Here is an 18,704-nt window from a genome sequence, read left to right on the forward strand (position 1 = left end):
CATTCCCTTCTGTTGTTGTTACGAAGGCTCCTAAAGAGAAAAATTAAGCTGAAATCTGTATTAAATTTTGTTCAGGTAGGCTTTTTGTTTTCTTGAACCTGTCCCCCTTAACACTGATATTTATGAGATAGCCATAACCACATTTTAAATGACAGTATGAATTCTATTACTTTATCCATTAATTTCTAGTCCATTTTAACTGAGATCCTGTGACTTTTGTTTCTAATGATTCCATTTCAAGGAGATTGAGCTTAGATACTTTGGGGAGAAGAACCGGAATGGGGAGAAAAGGCCCAACCATGTGTAGGGCTGTCACGAATTTCAAAAAGTAGGAGGGGAGGAGAGGCATTTTTAGGAGGTAGAGTGTTGTAGCGCAAGCAACATGGCGTAGGCATCAGACCCCTCGAGCAGTGATCCAGGCTCTTCTGAGCGGCAGAATCTTCCACACAAGCTCTGTGGATCACACCTCCCGGGAGGTGCTGTGTAAACAAGGTTGTGTACAAACTGGTACAGCATCATGGATGCTCAAACTGTAGTTAAAACTGATGGCAGCAAATTGTTGCAGAGCATGTTCTGGAAGAACTTCTGGCAGAGCTGACAGGATGGGAGTCTGGGAATGAGGAAATTTGGCTTCACATATGGGCTTTGCCCCTGGCCATTTGCCCCTGGTGAACTTCCAGTTTCTGACCCTGAGATACCACATGTGGAAAATGACAGGTTTGGACAGGGTTTTTTTCCTCGTAACTCACAATTTTAAATTCTGAATGTAAGCTCAGAGAGGGATACCCTTAATTCGGGTTCAGTCATCCAGTAGATCTTTACGGAAAGGTACCACGGTTGTCTAGGGCAGACCTACTTCCTGCTGTGACGGGAAGGAGAAAGCAGTCTGGGGACAGGTGCCACTTAGTCTTGAATTCCAAGCCTCAATCACACAGTAACAGGGTGGCAATTGAGGGGCCATGAAGCTTCCCAAAAGACAAATGGCTTGACCACTGTAGCATTTTAAGAAAGTTGATTATCAGTATTTTTCTCCTACTAGATGTATTTCTGCTAGATGTAGAGATTCGTACAGGAGTTTGTTTTCAGAAATGGGGCACCTGGGTGGCTCAGTCGGTTAAGTGTCCGACTCCTGATTCTGACTCAGGTTATGATCTCACAGTTTGTGAGATCGAGCCCCATGCCAGGCCCTGGGCTGACCTTATGGAGCCTGCTTGAGATTCTGTCTCTCCTCTCTCTGCCCCCCATTCCCCCGCCTCTCAAAAAAAAAAAAAAAAAAAAAGGTAATAAACATTTAAAAAAACGAATAACTCAGGCTATAAAGGGAGATGATTTTTCTTTTATAATGTATATTTGAACTAATTTTCTGCCATAAATTCTCTAACTGCCAGTCCAGTATTTACTGAGAGCTAGCCCCTGGTGTCTCACACAATCTACTTATCTCCCTGAAAACGGAGATACTGCTTCATAGGATGCTTGTGAGGACTGAAGACATGAACAAGTGTTGGAGAGAGAAGTGGAGGGGAGTCCTGCTGCTCTGGAGCCCTGTAGGGAGAGCTTCTAGCCAGGAATAAGGGTAGGAAGAAACAGACAAATAAAGCATCTGCAATCTGTATTTAAGGAAATGCTAAAGCAGTGCGGGGTGATTTTGTTTTAATTTTTTTCTTCTAAGTCTTGGTCCTTGGGTGGTATTTTAAAATCTGCTAAGTGTGGGGTGCCTGGGTGGCTCGGTTGGTTAAGTGTCCAACTTCGGTTCAGGTCATGATCTCATGGTTTGTGGGTTCAAGCCCCACATTGGGCTGTGCGCTGACAGCTTAGAGCCTGGAGCCTGCCTGGGGTTCTGCGTCTCCCTCTCTCTGCCCCCCCCCCCCCCCACCTCCTCCCCGCGAATGCTCTCTCTATCAAAAAAAATAAACATTAAAAATCTTTAAATATGCCAAATGAAATATGGTTACTGTTGATATTCATCATGATTTAAAATTATTTGGATATTAGGGTTGTATATAGAAACAACTTTATGTTTATCTGTGATTCTTACTGATGCTACTTTCTGCTCTAAGTTGAATTTACATGTGCTTTTTTCAAGTGCACTTTCTGAAATTTCTTTTTAGAATATAAATATTCAATCGAGAGAACCACAATATGTTTATTAAAGCCATTTGTGATGTTCTATCTTACTGAACCCACTGGATTCCCATACTCCTCTTGTTCCAGGTAGATTAGAGGGACTTGAGGGTGGAAACATTCCCTCTTTGGCTCCCCCTGGGAGGGTGACTAGTATAGTGCAAAGCACCAGCGGTGCCCTGGCCCAGGTCCACGTTGGCGACCTGACAAGCTGTCTTAATGATGTGGGTTCTCGGCTGCTGTTCATTGTGTGTGGATCAAGGGTAGCTTTCATAGCTTATGTAATTTGAATCCGACTTGATACAGTTCAGACCGTCTCTTTCCCTTCTGTTCCCAGAGGGGAAAGTCAATACTAGTAGAGTCTCCCTCCTCAGGTTAAATATAGTGTTGGTTTCCTGAGCCATCAATATCTCATAGCAGAGCCCAAATGGGGACATTCGTTACATTTAGCCTGAATCTCCGCAGAAAGAGGACTGTGGCGACAGGTAAGATGTCTGAACGTGGGAAAGTAGAAGCGTCCCAGGAAAGGGGACATGTGATGATGGCTGATGGCTCAACCTCACCCCGGTTAGGCAGCCTCACCTGGGTTTTCAGTCACCACCACCTGGTGACAAGGTGAAATGGAGGCTCTTTGGGCTACAGGGCATTTTATATTGATATTAAATACAAAGAAATCATCTGTAAATGAGGAAGTTTAGGCAGTTGTGTTAATCATCTGTATGAAGTAATCAAATTTGTAAATACTGCTGATCTTCTCATCTTTAATACTCTACATTTCAGATAGCCCTCTTTGATTTCATTTAAGTCAGGAGATTTAGTGCAAGATCATCTCCGGGGAAGGACCTAACATCTGTTGAGCTTTGTTTGACTTGTTCGGTGATTTGCGTAGTTGGAGCTTTAAACAGGGCAGTAGTTTATAATTAGGAGTCAGAGTCAGAGGTGTGTTCATCGTACTACATTCCCAGGTCTTTTTTTTTTTTTTTAAACAACAGAATGATGGGTTTATTTTTTTCCTACATTTTTTCTTCTGATTATTAAAGTTACCTTTGCTCATTTTAGAAAACAAATAGTACAAGTACCAAGAAAAAAAAGAAAGCCCAGAAATTAGTCTTTTTTTTTTTTTTTTTTTTAGCATTTATTCATTTTTGAAAGGCAGAGAGAGACAGAGGGTGAATGGGGGAGGGGCAGAGAGAGAGGGAGACACAGAATTTGAAGCAGGCTCCAGGCTCCGAGCTGTCAGCACAGAGCCCAACACGGGGCTTGAACTCACGGACTGTGAGATCGTGACCTGAGCCGAAGTTGGCCTCCCAACCAACCGAGCCACCCAGGCACCCCAGCCCAGAAATTATTCTTAATCCAACTACCTAAAGACAGGCATTGTAAATCCTTTGGGGGAACTTCTTTTGGCTTGTTATGTAACTTTCTTTTTTTAAAAAAGCAAAATTTATAATGTATATACAATTTTGTTTGTATTCTAGATTATTCCAACATTGGACATTCTTGTCCCCAATTGCATTCCATAGGATGCACAATATAAAAATTGTTCTATTTTTTTAAAAAGTGAATCCATGGGTCTTATCAGTTAAGAAATCTTAGTTTAAATAAACGTTTTTTTTTTTTTTTCGTGTAACCTTGAATCTACTAAAAAGTACTATTATGTCCTAAGGGAGGTGATACGTAATGTGTCCCTGCCGTATTTAATTCTGGGACCCTTTTTTGTGGATTGATAACTTGCAGAATTTGAAGCACCATTTGGGGGAGCTGCCAAGGATTCCCTTCTGCCTAGGAGACATTTACTGGTTGTTCCCATTTCTGACACTCCCTTTTCCCTCGATCATATTTGGTAGGAAGTGGTTTTGTACCAAATCATATTTGATAATCAGCTGTGCAGTAGTAGATTACATTGTATAGTACTGATGAATACAATTTTTATGTTTTTAAATGAATATTAATGTACAAATTAGTACATGAAAAACATACACTTGCTCCACTGGTCTGGTCTGGTCTCTTATATCCTGGTGCCAGGCATGGAAATGCTCAGTGCCCCTGATGAGTGGGTACACTCCAATTTTCCTTGAAACTGTTCAGGGGCAACTGGGTGGCTCAGTCGGTTGAGAGTCCAACTTCGGCTCAGGTCATGATCTCGCGGTTCATGAGTTCGAGCCCCGCGTTGGGCTCTGTGCTGACAGCTCAGAGCCTGGAGCCTGCTTCGAGTTCTGTGTCTCCCTCTCTCTCAAAAATAAATAAAAATTAAAAAAAAAAAAAAATGTGTTCGTTTTCTGCACCTCAAACACCTGTTGTGTTTCCTCTGATAATTGAGTCACCGTTCCCCTTCTACTTATTGCCTTTTACCCAACTTTATACCTCTATGTTTCTACCATTGAGCTTCTCAGACCTAGCCCTTTGGCATTATATTGCATATTATATAAGTCTAATCATGTTTAAGTATAAGAGATAAACATTCACACTTAACTTCTCTTCTTATTTTGCCAGCTGTTGAATCATTTCCCTACCCACCAGTAACTCCGCCACGAAACTTGGGCACCTTCTTTATTCTAGTCTCCCGTTTCCACCATCAAGCTTTCTGCCGAATTTTGTTGTTTCCTTCACCCTCCGCTATACAAAGGATCTTCAAGCTTTAATAGGACTTTGAAAAGTAACTTTTTTCAGTGAACTTTATCAGTTAGGCGGTAGGGTAGGAACCAAATGTTATTTTTCCTTTTGGTTCTTGCTCTGGCCTAACAGACACATTTTAAATTGCTTTCTTATCTCCAGATTCAAAGGTAACTTCATTTTATTATATGGTTTTGCATTTTATAACTTCTTTACTCGCTTGGTTAATTTCAGGGCGTTTTTGAATCTACTTTGTCTCCATCAGTGGTCTCTTATTCAGATAGTGAACATTTGGAGAACAGGAACTGGATTTGCCAACCCCGTTTTTCCCAATCCTTCCTGCTTTTTGTTGAAGGGACAGAACAGAAATGAAAGAAGGGAAATTCCTCTCTAAAAAGTTACATGCTGATTCATAAATCTTAAATTCTACATGACCTTGCACTGAGATGTTTGTATGTGTTACAGGCTCGCTTCAAAGACTGAGACAGGCCCCAGGAAGGGATGTAAAGAAAATAGTTTACTTTATTTGGTTGTCCTAGCTAACGTAATGTTCAGGTACTGTGAGGTTATAATTCTATTATAAAATAAGCTTCCTATTACATTCTAAAGTATATTTATGGGCATTACTAAAGAATATTTATGGGCATTCTAAATCTATATATACAACTTTATACACTATTAACATTGATACTTTCATAAATACTCAAATTTCATAAGATAATATTTCACAAGTACTAGTGGAGAAATCTAACAACATCCCATTTTGTCATATGGACGTATTTGATGAGAAGTGCTACGTCTTTTTGGTGAACATACCATATTGTGTTGTAAATTATTTCAGGGAAGAACTATAGTTGTTGGTTTTTTTGTTGTTGTTGCTGGGTGTTTTTTTTTTTTTTTTTTTTTTTTTCGTTCCCACATCTTCTTATGTAGCCTCTAAACTATTCTTTATGCCCTTGGCACAAAGAAAGTTTCTCGTGTTGTTCCTTTCGTTTGGTTCCTTCAATTATTTATTGTTCTCACTTCCTTACCACTCATTCATTTCTTGGAAAAAAATTATTTTTCCATTTTTCTGGGAGCTAATTCATTATACCAACTGGTAAATAAGGAAGATATCAAATGAGTACTTGTATATATTTTATCTGGAGTTTAGGGGAGAGAGTCATGAGTAGGCATTTGGAGGTAACTGCACAGGGATTATATTTAAAAGTTCAGGTACCTATGACGTCACCAGACCACACTGGCTACCACGCAGCTATCTCCTCACGTAATTCCATTATTTGGTCTTCATTCAGTTGCAGAGGCAACTCTGACCCAACCAAGTCAACAACACCCTGCTTTCCAGAGTAATATTTTTACCTGAGTATACTCGTGCCTACTATCTTATCCTAATGCATTCAGTGCTCCCATACGTCCCAATACTAATACCCTTTATAGCCCCTTCCCAAAGTATGAAGGATGGTAAGAGAGGCCAGCCAAAGCCAAGGATGCCACTCTGGAATCACTAGCTGTTCAGTGGAGTCCACTAGCGATACTGAAGAGTGACCAAAAAGAGAAAGGCAAGAGAAAATGAAGAACATGGTTATCAGGGAAATCTGGAGAAGAGAGTTTTAGGGAAGAGGAAGGGGTCAAGATTGTGAATGTCTCAAGGAGCCAGAATCAGAAGGACTGTTTTTACACCTGTAGCTTCCCTTGAAGGGAGAGATTGTTTCCTCAAATACCCTCTAGCACCAAGCGTGTGGTCAATGGTCAGAAGGAAATTCAGAAATGCTGGGGATGATTTAGAAGAGAGGAGGAAGCACTTTTTCTGGAAGATTGATGTCAGGAAAGGATGGCAGGTTACGTTGTGATAGACCTTGAGTGATGAAGAGACTTTCCCAGTAGGATTTGAACGCATCTTCTTGTTTTCTAGAATTTGCAAGAAGTCACCGAACTAAACAGTGGGGTTGGTTGCTAAGTGGATCTTCCACTTACGTTCCAAATAGTACGTAGAGGTGGAAAATTAAATGTGTAGCAAGGAAGTTTTTATACAGCTGACTCTTTGAACAGATGGAGGTGACGTGCTACAAATTAGTATTGCTCCTCTATTCAAATCTATTGCTTTTTACTGTATTCAGTGATGCTTAGGCAGGTTTGCTGATAATTAAGAGAATTGCTAATAATTGTCAGCATATGTTTGCTTTTCCATCAACACCAAGGAGTAGGCTTTAGGTGTTACAGATCTGTCATAATATTACACACATAGTTGAAATTTTTATTTTTGACTAATTTAACAAATGTAAAACATATATATGTATTTCTACATATGCTAGTCTGTGTCCAAAGTTCATATTGCACTGAAAGGGGTTTGATGCCATAAACAAGGATGGGGAGAAAGGGAGGGAGATGGGGCTGGGAGGCAATGAGAATAGGAAAGAAGGTCCTGAGGACAGAAAAAAAATCTGTTATTTAACTTAGTTGTCTGTCTTCAACTCCTTGGTTTTGACAGGTCATTAAACTGTGGGCACTCTCTCTCCCTATGTGCCCATCTCTATTTTGAAATTGACAGGAAACATTGCATTGTTTTATAAGACGTAATGGGAGTCTTGGCATTTCTTTTAAACTGCAAAGAAATTTTTATGAAATATAAGATTTTTTAAAACTCATTAAAAAACCTAGGAAGCATGTGAGATGGTTCCGAAGAGGAGGTCTGTAGTAGAGACAGCCAAGCCTGGGCATTTCCAAGTCAGTTCTATTTATTGTCTTTTAGGGCTGCCTTTCAGTTTCCTCCTACAATGGATAGAACTTCACATCTCCTAAAAAAAGACAGTTCTGCAACAAACTATTTTCTAAGGGAAATGAAATGTGACAAGAATGTCTTTTTTTATTACCGTGGCATTAGTGCGTTGGCCTTTTAGAGACCAAAAGCTCTGGGAATGGTAGATTTATTTGGATTTCTGTGAGCTTGTGACAAATGTTGAAAGCATCTGATTTTTATAAGAATCTACTTAGAATTGTGCTTGATGCTAGTATATTCTTTGTTTGAAAGATAGTTCATTGAAATAAACAGCCTGCCCCACCCCCAGTTACAAAATAGCTCATAAATTCCAGCTTTGGTTGCCTAAAGATTTTTTTCTATGGGGATGGGCTGGAGGTTACTTTGCATTTTGGCTCAGTTGGCTGGTTTCCCTCCCATCTTAGGAGGAGCACTTCTTAAACCTCAGCTGTGGCCACATGGGCATACCCCGCGCCTCTGGAAGCAAGTTAGCACGTTATTCCACTTGAAGGCTTACAGTTGGAGAGGCGCATGCGGCGTTTTGAATTGTAAAGGAAATCCTAGCAGTCTGAGGGCAGAAGTATCTCGAAAGCTCAAAAGCCAGGTTTAATTAGGTGGCCGTGCAAAACCATTATTCCCCGTCACAAAAGCCGAGGAAGAGGAGCCAGAGTGAAAACAATTGGCGCTTATCGGCCGGCAGCCCGGCCCAGCCCATGAGCCCAGCTGGAGCTCAGCCGGCCCTGCATTCTGCAGGCAGCATGCAGTTTTTGAAACTCCCCTCAATGTTCCAGCCTTTAAATAGCAGCGAGTCTTCTCAAACGATGCTGCGTAGTGCAAGAGAAATTAAAGCGGCTCCCTCGGAGGCAGGAGGCCGACTAGCGAGCTGCTTAATTATCGTGGAAGTAAGTGCTTGTTACCGATGAGCGGAGTGCAGCGAGCGCGGGTCGTCCCCGGGGCGTCTGCCGTGATTTGTAGACAATGCAGCCCTGTCAGCGCAGTGCTGGTTCAGCAGCATCCTTCCAAACATGTATTTGGCAAGAATTTAAAGGCCACCTCTTGTGTAATCCGTGGAGCCCTGGAAAAGGGTCCTCTGCCTTTATTTTCAGGATGTACGCAACCACGCGGGGTTTTGCACTCAGCATGCGTGCCTCTTGCCTCCCGACTGACGGGCTCACAAGGAAGTTGGTGTTCTTCACCCATCACCTGCAAGGATGCTAACACTTCTCTGTCGTCTGTCGGGGAATATGGACAGGTCTGTCCAGAGCAGCATTTTGTTTCTGCTGTCTTCGTAAATCAGCACCGGAGGGGCGGGTGGGGGGCGGGGGGCGGGGGGAGAATGCAGCGCGTAAGGAAATGCAGGCATTTGGTTAATTAGTGGAATTATTTCTAGCTTCAAGAGTAGACTAAGGAGAGCTTGAGAAGGGGTGGTGGTGAATGCGGGATCCATCCCGAGATACTCCTTGTGGGGGTAAGTAATAAAGTGAGGGAAATACAGAGGAGTGCTAATGGGTATAATGGCTCCGGGAAAACCCTGCTTATTTTTCTCTCTATTGTATTTGCTCTTGCCAACTGTCTTAAGCATTTGTAAAGAACCAAAAAAAAAAAAAAAAAACAAGTAAGGATTTTGAGATACAGAAGGTGTTAAAAAGTGAGTATTGCAACATACTCGATAACGTAATTTTTTGTCATGTTTAAAAATTGTACACTGCTTAATTATCAAACTGTTGGTTATGTCTCGAACTTCTGGTCAGCACAGTGGTGGCTTCATGATGCTCTACATTATTGGAGGTCGTTGGAGCCTGTGCTTGGTCTGTACTTGGGGTGGGAGCCTTGATGTCCTAGAACAAGATCTCCACGCCCCTCCTCTTACAGGAAACAGTTCAGTGAAGCTCAAGTATGAATAGTCTTTTAAAATATATATCATTTAAAATGATGGATGGTCTTGAATGCTTTCACTTTTCTTCCTTTCAAACCTGCTTTACTAAAAATATGGGCTGTGAACTGCAAACCACAATCCATTATTGAGTCTTTTATTTTCTTTCATGTGTCTGCTTTTAGCAGTTGCATATTTATTTTTAGATGTATTTATCAAATGCTAACCCTAATTGTCCTTCTCTTTTAGGGAAAGCATGGGATTATGGCAATCACAGAGTCCTCGTAATACAAGTTCCATTCATTTTTTTCTGAAAGACAGCTGTCTGTTAAAGTGAAGCAAAGGAACTATTGTGGATTATAATATTTTGAAGATCTGGATTGTCAGAGGTTTGGAAATAAGGCATCATTTAACCTTTTAAATGAAAAAGATTAAGATCTCATGCAACTGCTATATTTTCTGGAAACCATTCTCCAAAAGGGAAGTGCACATTTAAAACTTAGATATGGTCCTTTGTACAGGGATTTGAGTCTGATTGCTTTTACATCATGACCAGCTTGAAACGGTCGCAGACGGAGAGGCCTGCTGCCCCCGAAAGGGCCTCGGTTGTTGCCACAGATGGCACCCCCAAAGTCCACACTGACGACTTCTACATGCGACGCTTCAGGTCCCAGAATGGCAGTTTAGGGTCCTCGGTCATGGCTCCGGTAGGGCCCCCCCGAAGCGAAGGGTCTCACCATATAACCTCGACCCCCGGAGTCCCCAAGATGGGGGTTAGGGCTAGGATTGCGGATTGGCCCCCGAGAAAGGAAAACGTGAAAGAATCTAGCCGTTCAAGCCAGGAAATAGAAACCTCAAGTTGCCTTGAGAGCCTGTCCTCCAAAAGCAGTCCTGTGAGTCAGGGAAGTTCTGTTAGCCTCAATTCCAGTGACTCAGCCATGTTAAAAAGCATACAGAACACACTGAAAAACAAGACGAGGCCGGCGGAGAACATGGACTCCAGATTTCTCATGCCTGAAGCCTACCCCAGCTCCCCTAGGAAGGCTCTCCGCAGGATCCGTCAGCGGAGCAACAGCGATATCACCATAAGTGAACTTGACGTGGATAGCTTCGATGAATGTATCTCGCCCACATACAAGACTGGGCCATCACTGCACAGGGAATATGGTAGCACCTCTTCAATTGATAAGCAGGGAACGTCCGGGGAAAGCTTCTTTGACTTGCTAAAGGGCTACAAAGACGACAAGTCTGATCGAGGTCCAACTCCAACCAAGCTCAGTGACTTCCTCATCGCCAGTGGGGGCAAGGGCTCCGGTTTCTCCCTGGATGTCATAGACGGGCCCATCTCCCAGAGGGAGAACCTCCGGCTCTTTAAGGAAAGGGAAAAACCACTCAAGCGCCGTTCCAAGTCTGAAACTGGAGACTCGTCCATTTTTCGTAAGTTACGCAATGCCAAAGGTGAGGAACTTGGGAAATCGTCAGATCTTGAAGACAACCGGTCAGAAGACTCTGTCAGGCCCTGGACATGCCCGAAGTGCTTTGCCCACTACGATGTCCAGAGTATACTATTTGACTTGAATGAGGCCATTATGAACAGGCACAACGTTATTAAGAGGAGAAACACCACCACGGGGGCATCGGCCGCTGCCGTGGCATCCCTGGTCTCCGGACCTCTGTCCCACTCGGCCAGTTTTAGCTCCCCGATGGGCAGCACGGAGGACCTGAATTCCAAGGGGAGCCTCAGCATGGACCAGGGAGACGATAAGAGCAATGAACTTGTATTGAGCTGTCCGTATTTTCGGAATGAGATAGGTGGAGAAGGCGAAAGGAAAATCAGCCTGTCAAAGTCAAATTCTGGTTCCTTTAGTGGGTGTGAAAGTGCCTCCTTTGAGTCTACGCTTAGTTCCCATTGCACAAATGCAGGAGTGGCGGTACTTGAAGTGCCCAAGGACAACCTTGTGTTGCATCTGGACAGGGTGAAGAGATACATCGTGGAGCATGTGGACCTGGGCGCGTACTATTACAGGAAATTCTTCTATCAGAAGGGTGAGTAGAGCTCCTTTGCCATGATGTATGAAGTAGTTAGATTTGCTACAATTCATACCTTTTTGCATTTCTGAGTTACTGCTTCTTTTCAGGCATAAAAATGTATATTAAATATTAATGGTTTTTTTAATTTAGTGGATGCAATTATAGCCTTTGTAGAAAAGACTTGCTTTGTTACCTTGAGAGATAAATGTCATAAAGTTGAAAATATTTTAAATACAGTTTTGTTTTGTTTTTTAACTACACAAACCATCTTAGTGCTGCCTTTTCTTAGCAGTCGTATGCTTAGTACAGAACCATTTCTTTTCTGCCTCAGTGTTCTCATCAGGAAATGGGACTTATACATTCCTATAACTTTGATAGGAATTTTATTGAACATTGATTGTATTATTTGGCAAAAGTCACAGAGCCAATAAGTTTCCCGCAGGAATCAAATCTAGGTCTTAACAGATTTGAGTAGAAAAGAGTCTGGAGAGATAAGGACCCTTAAAACATTGGTGACTTCCTTTGTAGTCTTTCTGGTGTTGGCGGGGGGGGGGGGGGGGGGGGGCGGTACATATTGCATACGTTGTTGGATTGTAAGGCCCTGTGATTCATGGAACAGTAAGTAGTTTCAATGAAGTCTTGGGAGCTGTCATTGTTTTTGAGCCACGTTATTAATTGAAGAGTGAGTTTAAGTCATACGAGTTCCCAAGCTGAGAAACCAGTTGCTCACCAAGGGAGGACCTACACCGGTGATCCATTAGCTAGGTCAGTAATCTCGGCAGCCCTGGTGAGTGGCCTCCCTGTATGCAGAGTACCAGGGCAGCGCTCTGACTTTCCACTTCCTGCTTTGGGGTTTTTGAATTTTACTTAGATTCATTCTTCCAAATGAAGTTCCGCTTCTAGTACTCGTCGTAACTGTGTTACATTGCTCACGTTAGAATCAAACTTACCATGAGGTATTACATGATAGACCCTATTCAAGAGAGTTTGTTGGCCAAAAGAGTCTTGTCTTGTTGCTAAGTATCCGTGTCCTCTAAGTATCTGTGTCATTGATATTTGACACTATGCTAATGAAGATCCCATTTTCATTTTTAAGCAATCTGTGTTTTCTCAGAATAATTTTACGGAGTTCAGATTTTAGAAATCACTTCTTCATTCTATACTGTCTGTTAGGGTACAAGGTTTTTCAGTGTTGCCATCTTAGCATTTGGGGCTGGATAATTCTTTGAGGGGGCTGGCCATCCTGCGGGCATTGTAGGATGTAGGAGGGGTCAGCAGCAGCCCTGGTCTCTGTACCCTAAATGCCAGTAGGTTCCCCTCCCCCAGTTGTGATGACCCAAAATGTCTCCAGGCATTTTACCCAACTATCTCTTGGGAGGTAAAATTGTATCTAGCTGTGAGCCCTTGTTTTATTGTACCTGGGGACATTTCCCACAGGTGTTTCTTAGTTGTCTGTTGGTGGAGGCCATCTTGCCAAAAATGGATGCATCGAGTCCAACATAAGAGAGAACATATCAGTTATAATTTTACTTATGTAGTAGTAGGCACTTTTTCTTATTAGGCAGTATAATAATAGTAATAAACATTTTTGAGCACTTACTATGTACCAGAAACTTTTTAGTAAGCATTTGATGTGACCTGCATTTTCTCATTTCAACGTCTAAATGCCCACCGAGGTAGGTACTGTTAAGGATGGCATTTTCCAGATGAAAAAACTGGGGCTGAAGTGGTTAAGTGAACCTAAATGGTTCAGCTGATGTGAGCTAGTGATGTGGGAGCCAGGATTCCACTTACGGTGCATCTCACCAGCGTAATGTCCTTAACCATCGTGTTCTTCTCTCTACTATATTAGACTGTAGGGAAGGAGTATGTTTTTCCATTTAAATCTGGTAGAAATTTGTATGGGATAAAAATTTGGGCATCTGTATTCCAGAGGAATCCAGATCATAACACTTCATAAATTTAAAAGCCACTAATCCAAAGTCATTTCTGATTTGAAGCATGGAAAATACCCTCTTACCCAGCAAAATTGGGACTTGTTAATTGAAAATACCAGTTAAAAGTAGGGAACCTTTAAAATGTTATACATGCTTAGAATGTTTTATTTTCACTCCACTATAACAATGTACTCAGCAAACTCTTGTGAGGCCAAGGGCTTTTCTTTGACAGTGATTCCACTATTTTGAATTTTACATTGCCTTAAAAGTATCAACCACAAGGGCTACAACAGACCTTAGCAAAGCAATCCAATCTTGCAGAATCTTAGGTTTCATTTTTTTTCCTCCTTTTTTATAGTTGTCTTGCCCACATCTAATCCAATAGCTTTCTTTGTAGTGACTTGCTGCTATTACGTCTTTCCAGAGCCTTCAGTTTAGTTTTTAATAGAAACAAGATTTATCTTTATTAGTACTCTTATTCCATCAGTTTCCATAATATTTAATTAAATTTCATCATTACAGTAACAAGTCGACTGGCATAAACAGGTTTGGGAGGACACAGCCGACTCTTCGTCAGCATGAAGTCCAGCCGGTGGGAACAGAGTGTGCGTGGCCCTGGAGAGGGCCTGCCCGAGGCCTGGGGCATTCGTCATTGTGGTGCGGGCAGGGAACTCAGCAGGAGTTAATCCAGGAAGTCGGTCCAATGGGAGGCCGTTTTGGAGTGCCCGCTGTGTTTTCTTGGGCCACACAACTTAGAATTTTCAAATCGGGCAGGTCGTTTGTCACAGTACGGTGATATCTGACAAATTATGGCTCTCAGTAACCTCATTTGACGCTGCAGTTAAGCCCTGAAAGTGTAACTGTGTGTTAAAAAAGTTAGGTGATTGCTATACTTAGTCACCCTATAGATTATAGTTAGACAAATAATTGTCTTATAATTTTTTTTTTAATTTTTTTTTTTTTTAACGTTTATTTATCTTTGAGACAGAGAGAGACAGAGCATGAACGGGGGAGGGTCAGAGAGAGGGAGACACAGAATCTGAAACAGGCTCCAGGCTCTGAGCTGTCAGCACAGAACCCGACGCGGGGCTCGAACCCACGGACCGTGAGATCATGACCTGAGCCGAAGTCGGCCGCTCAACCGACTGAGCCACCCAGGCGCCCCTCTTATAATTTTTACTACACAGCTTGGTGCGCTGGGATCAGCGCAGTCATCGTTTTTTCCTAATTTCCTAATCGAAAACTGGAAGCGAGTTGTCTAGTTGAAGGAGTACGTCAGCGTCAGATGTAGGTTATCTTCTAGCAGCGGAGTGTGGCGGTACTGACCTGGCTGTCACTCCAGCCTCTTCATCACCAGATATTTTCCGTTCTGCTGTTTAATGCATTCCTGACTTCACTGTGGCTAAGTCTCGGCAGGGGGGCGGGGATTCACTTCAGTGAAGGATACTCGGCCGTTGACGTTCCATGTAAATTTTAATTCTATTTGGCTCATGAAACTGCAGTCACTTTTTCTGATGTCACACTGTTTTTAAAAATGTCATTATTTTGCAAATTTAGACTTGAGAGGATATTTGGCTCCACCAGTGTAAGCCATTTCCAGTGCTGGAAGGAGGCTGGACCGATGGAGGAAGGAAGCCCACCATTTGCACTTACTCAAATAAGCACCGTGCCATCACGGTGCTGCCCCCCACCCCTTTCTCTTGCCCCCTCCTCTCTGCTGGTTTGCTAGTGCCTGTGGGACTCACCCAAGGTTAAATGACACTAATAGCATCGTTAACATTTATTGTGTTACTAATTGTGCTTTATGCGGACTTGGACTTGGTCATTTAATGCTCTTAGGACCCTGAGGTGAATGTGTCCTTGTGGTAAGTCCAAGTGACACAACCAGGCCTTCCTGGAGAAACACAAACTAGGCAGTAGGATAGCATTAAAATTAGTCGGGTCACCTCCCTTCTGAGTCCACCTAGGTATTTTGTGTTTAGTTTTTATGTAGCTACTATGATCAAAATACCAAGGGAGTTTGTAAGTGGAAGATACTGTTAAAGTAGTTACCCTCGTGGCTTGTTGAAGAGGAGACTTTTCCTAGCCATCACTCAGCTCACTTTTCTGTGGTCATACGGGACTTTTCCAATCTTGCACTGACTGTCTAATTGTCCACGAGGCCCGTCCTTCCTGAATCTTAGTCAGGGTGATGCATATATGGAAAAGAGTGGCCTACAGGCTGCCTTGGCAGTGGTGTTTCTCGCTCCATTGGTCAACAGTGTTGATTGGCTGGTCTCTGTGCCAGGTGGGGTGTCCCTCTCAAAGTCCAGTGACTGGAGATGTGTGGTGGGGAAGGGCCTCTCCCTACTGCCCAGGACCCAGGAGAAACTGCCATTGTCAGACCTGAAGCTCACCTAAGAATAGTTTCCCACTCCCGATGCTTGTGTACCTAATTATTCTTCTGATAACCTTAAGCCATCATATTTGATGGTTTTTATCGTTTCCTTTCCTTGCCCTCCACCTCCACCTTTCCTCACCCCACCACACACACACCTGTTTGCACACATGCACACACATGCATGAGCACACACACACAAATCAGTTCCAGCAGAATGCTGGGCCCCAGATCTATCAGTTGGTCGTTGGAGTTCAGTTGTTACTGTAATACCCAGTTTTCTTTATAAGAGAGTGAGAGGAAAATCATCAACCATTTGTTAGACGAGCATCAAGTAGCAGTTCTGGTGGATTATGGTGTGGATTATACGTATAGATCGTCATGGATCACCATACAGTAAAGCTTATTAGAAAAATCTGGGCTTTGTTTTTTTAATCCTTCTATAAGTTGTGCAACATTAAACTTGACACAAGTTGGGATATCTTATAATTCAGATTTCTTTAAGGATAGTTATGCTGTTTAGTGTTTTGATGTGGATAGTTTTATTCTTCAGGGAAGTGATAAGCCCGAGTCAACAAGTCTGCTTTACTGAACCACGTTGTGCTCTGTGTTCTTGAACTTCACAGTCAATCTGGGCCAACATTAATGAGGAAAGATTTTATCCATGTATAATAATTCATTGTTTTAATATCCTTGTGTTTTGTCTTGACTGAGATCACGTAAACTCTTATATGATTGGTCTGAAGTTAGATCTCTAATTAGGTGACCCTTTCAGGGTTTGGGGCACTAAATTTTTTCTTGAGCTAACGCAGGAGAGTCATTTGCTGCCATCTTTTTATCTGCTCAGGGCTTCCAGAAGCCAGGAGGCCATTAGGTATGAAGGTTTGTATGTTTGCTCCTTTGAAAACGGTCCTCCTCGCCTTTCTTGGCTGTGATCTCCTGAGTTTTAACACAGATTCACAGATTCTGAACTCTGCTCCACAAGGCATTGAGGATTCCCTAGAACCTGAGTCATCTCCGCTCCGAGGAGTGTGGAAGTTGGTTAAGGGGGTATGTGCCCCAGATATCCTCCCTGTGTTTTATTTTTAAATCAAGATAAACCATCAGAAGGCCACATTTGCCCAAACACTTGACCTTATTCAAGGTCATCTTTTTAAGAGCCAGTCATATAAAAACAAAATTTGCTGTTGCAGTAAAACTGGCGATGAAGCATTGCCCGTTATGTCATTCTTTCGCCCCTTTGGAAAGTTCCATGTGAGAAATTTGTTTTAGGAATTTGATGCCAGGACCTGTTTTCTGGTAGCTACCAAATGCCTGCTTTCTGGGGATACATATATTTTATTGGTTTGCTTATTTTGTTTCTTTGCTGTGTCCTCTGTTTTAACTTCACCTCCCAAGACCAAATTTGATTCTCACATATACAGCCTTCATTACTAACACATTTGTTTTCACTTGCATCTTTTATTTCTGTTTCAGTAGCATAATTCATGTATTTCCTTTATCATTAATGACCTCAAAAATTTCTTTTTGGAACGGATAATTAGCATACATACATTTCTGTCCAAATGCAACCCCTGTCTTCCCGGGCTTTCTCCTCTGTTCTGGCTTCCTTTCTCCCCCGCTGTCCCCGGCTTCCACCTGGATGACTGTCGAGTTGGCAGTGCAAAGCCCTGCATACAAGTGTTGACTTTAGTTTTTCCTCCCTGAACAAGCCTCCCTCAGCACCTCCCTCTTGCTAGAAATGCCACCGGTATCGTCTGTCGCTTGGATTTGAAGCATTGCAGTCTCTTTCTTGCCTCGTCTCCCTTAAGCTCCCCCTCCGATCAGCTGGCAAGGCCCCCTGAGTCCTCCTGGGACTCTGCTAACTTCCTGCTCTCTGTGTCCTGTTCCCAGTGCTACAGCTGTACACCCTCATTGCCTCTCGCCCAGGTTCTAGCAGAGGTGTCTCAGTCTCTCCATCTCTGTCTAGTCTGCCCTACTCAGAATCCAACCTCTTGCCTTTGCCAGATACAATCTAACCTGGCAACAGCGTAAATTTACATCGTATTGTAAATCTAATCCTGTAACGAATATACTGGGGAAGTCGAGTCCTCCAAGATGCAGGTGTGACCCCCTGACAGGAACAAAAGAGCAGAATTGAACAAGGGGAGCCTCAGACCACAATGCAGATCTAGCGAAGTCATGGTCAATGCAGTGGAGTGAAGAACAAGCTTTAGAGGAGGTCCTGTGTTGCGCAATACTGGCCAGGCCCTCTTACCCCCAGCATGCCCAGTTTGTGAATGGGGGCTGCCCAGAAAGAGAGTGGCTGGGCTGGAAAACTGTGAAGATTCAAAGATGCTACAGCCAGAGCCTTTCAGCTATAATTGTATTTCTTGCGGCTCATTTGGTTGCAAGCCCTTTCCGGAAGGGAAAGTGCCGCTCATCTGTGGCTGCTATATACACATGAGTGCCTACATAATGCTTGGCAAGACTTTGGGCGCTGGAGTGGTAAGCAAAACAGACCACCTTCATGGAACTTACATTCTGGTGAAGGAGACCGACAATGAATAAGTCACATAAAGGATACGCATGCTTATGGTAAAAATCAGTAATATAGAAGTGGAGAAAGTAATCCCTCTCCTAGTTCCAGTAATTTGGCTTGTAATCTTCTATGTTTTTTCTTACACACACACAAATTCATTATCCCGGTTAGTATTAATAGGAATGTTCTTCATATTTTTAAAGTAGTTGTAAAAATCAACAGGTACGCATGGGGCACCTGGCTGGCTCAGTTGGTATAGTGTGTGACCCTTGATCTAGGGGTTGGGAGTAGAGCCTACTTGAAAAACAAGTACACATTTGTATCTTTATTCTTTGATTCAATAATGGTATTGATTATGCCTCTAGTGTGTGCCAGCTACAGTGCCCGGCAGAGAACAAAAGCACATGTACCTGTCTTCATGGTGTTTACAGTCTGCCCTTGGTGACCTTGAGACAAACAAGAAACTATCAAGCATT

The 18,704-nt window shown here is 42.7% G+C and overlaps 1 protein-coding gene across 19 annotated transcripts in view; it reads left to right on the forward strand.

Moving 5' to 3' along the window:
• The window catches only part of SIPA1L1 (signal induced proliferation associated 1 like 1), a 482,475-nt gene that overhangs the window by 341,078 nt on the left and 122,693 nt on the right, over positions 1-18,704 (forward strand). For 17 of the 19 annotated variants that reach the window (XM_045451411.1, XM_045451407.1, XM_045451426.1 and 14 more), the window contains one exon: positions 9,612-11,408. In XM_045451411.1, the coding sequence (XP_045307367.1) occupies positions 9,911-11,408 (1,498 nt within the window). In that variant the 5' untranslated portion in view covers positions 9,612-9,910. Of the gene's footprint in view, positions 1-8,595; positions 8,742-9,611; positions 11,409-18,704 lie in introns of those variants that run through there. The other 2 variants (XM_045451413.1, XM_045451421.1) reach the window with 1 other exon arrangement.

This window comes from Leopardus geoffroyi, chromosome B3 (assembly GCF_018350155.1).
Source record: "Leopardus geoffroyi isolate Oge1 chromosome B3, O.geoffroyi_Oge1_pat1.0, whole genome shotgun sequence".
Classification (NCBI taxonomy): Eukaryota; Metazoa; Chordata; class Mammalia; order Carnivora; family Felidae; genus Leopardus; species Leopardus geoffroyi.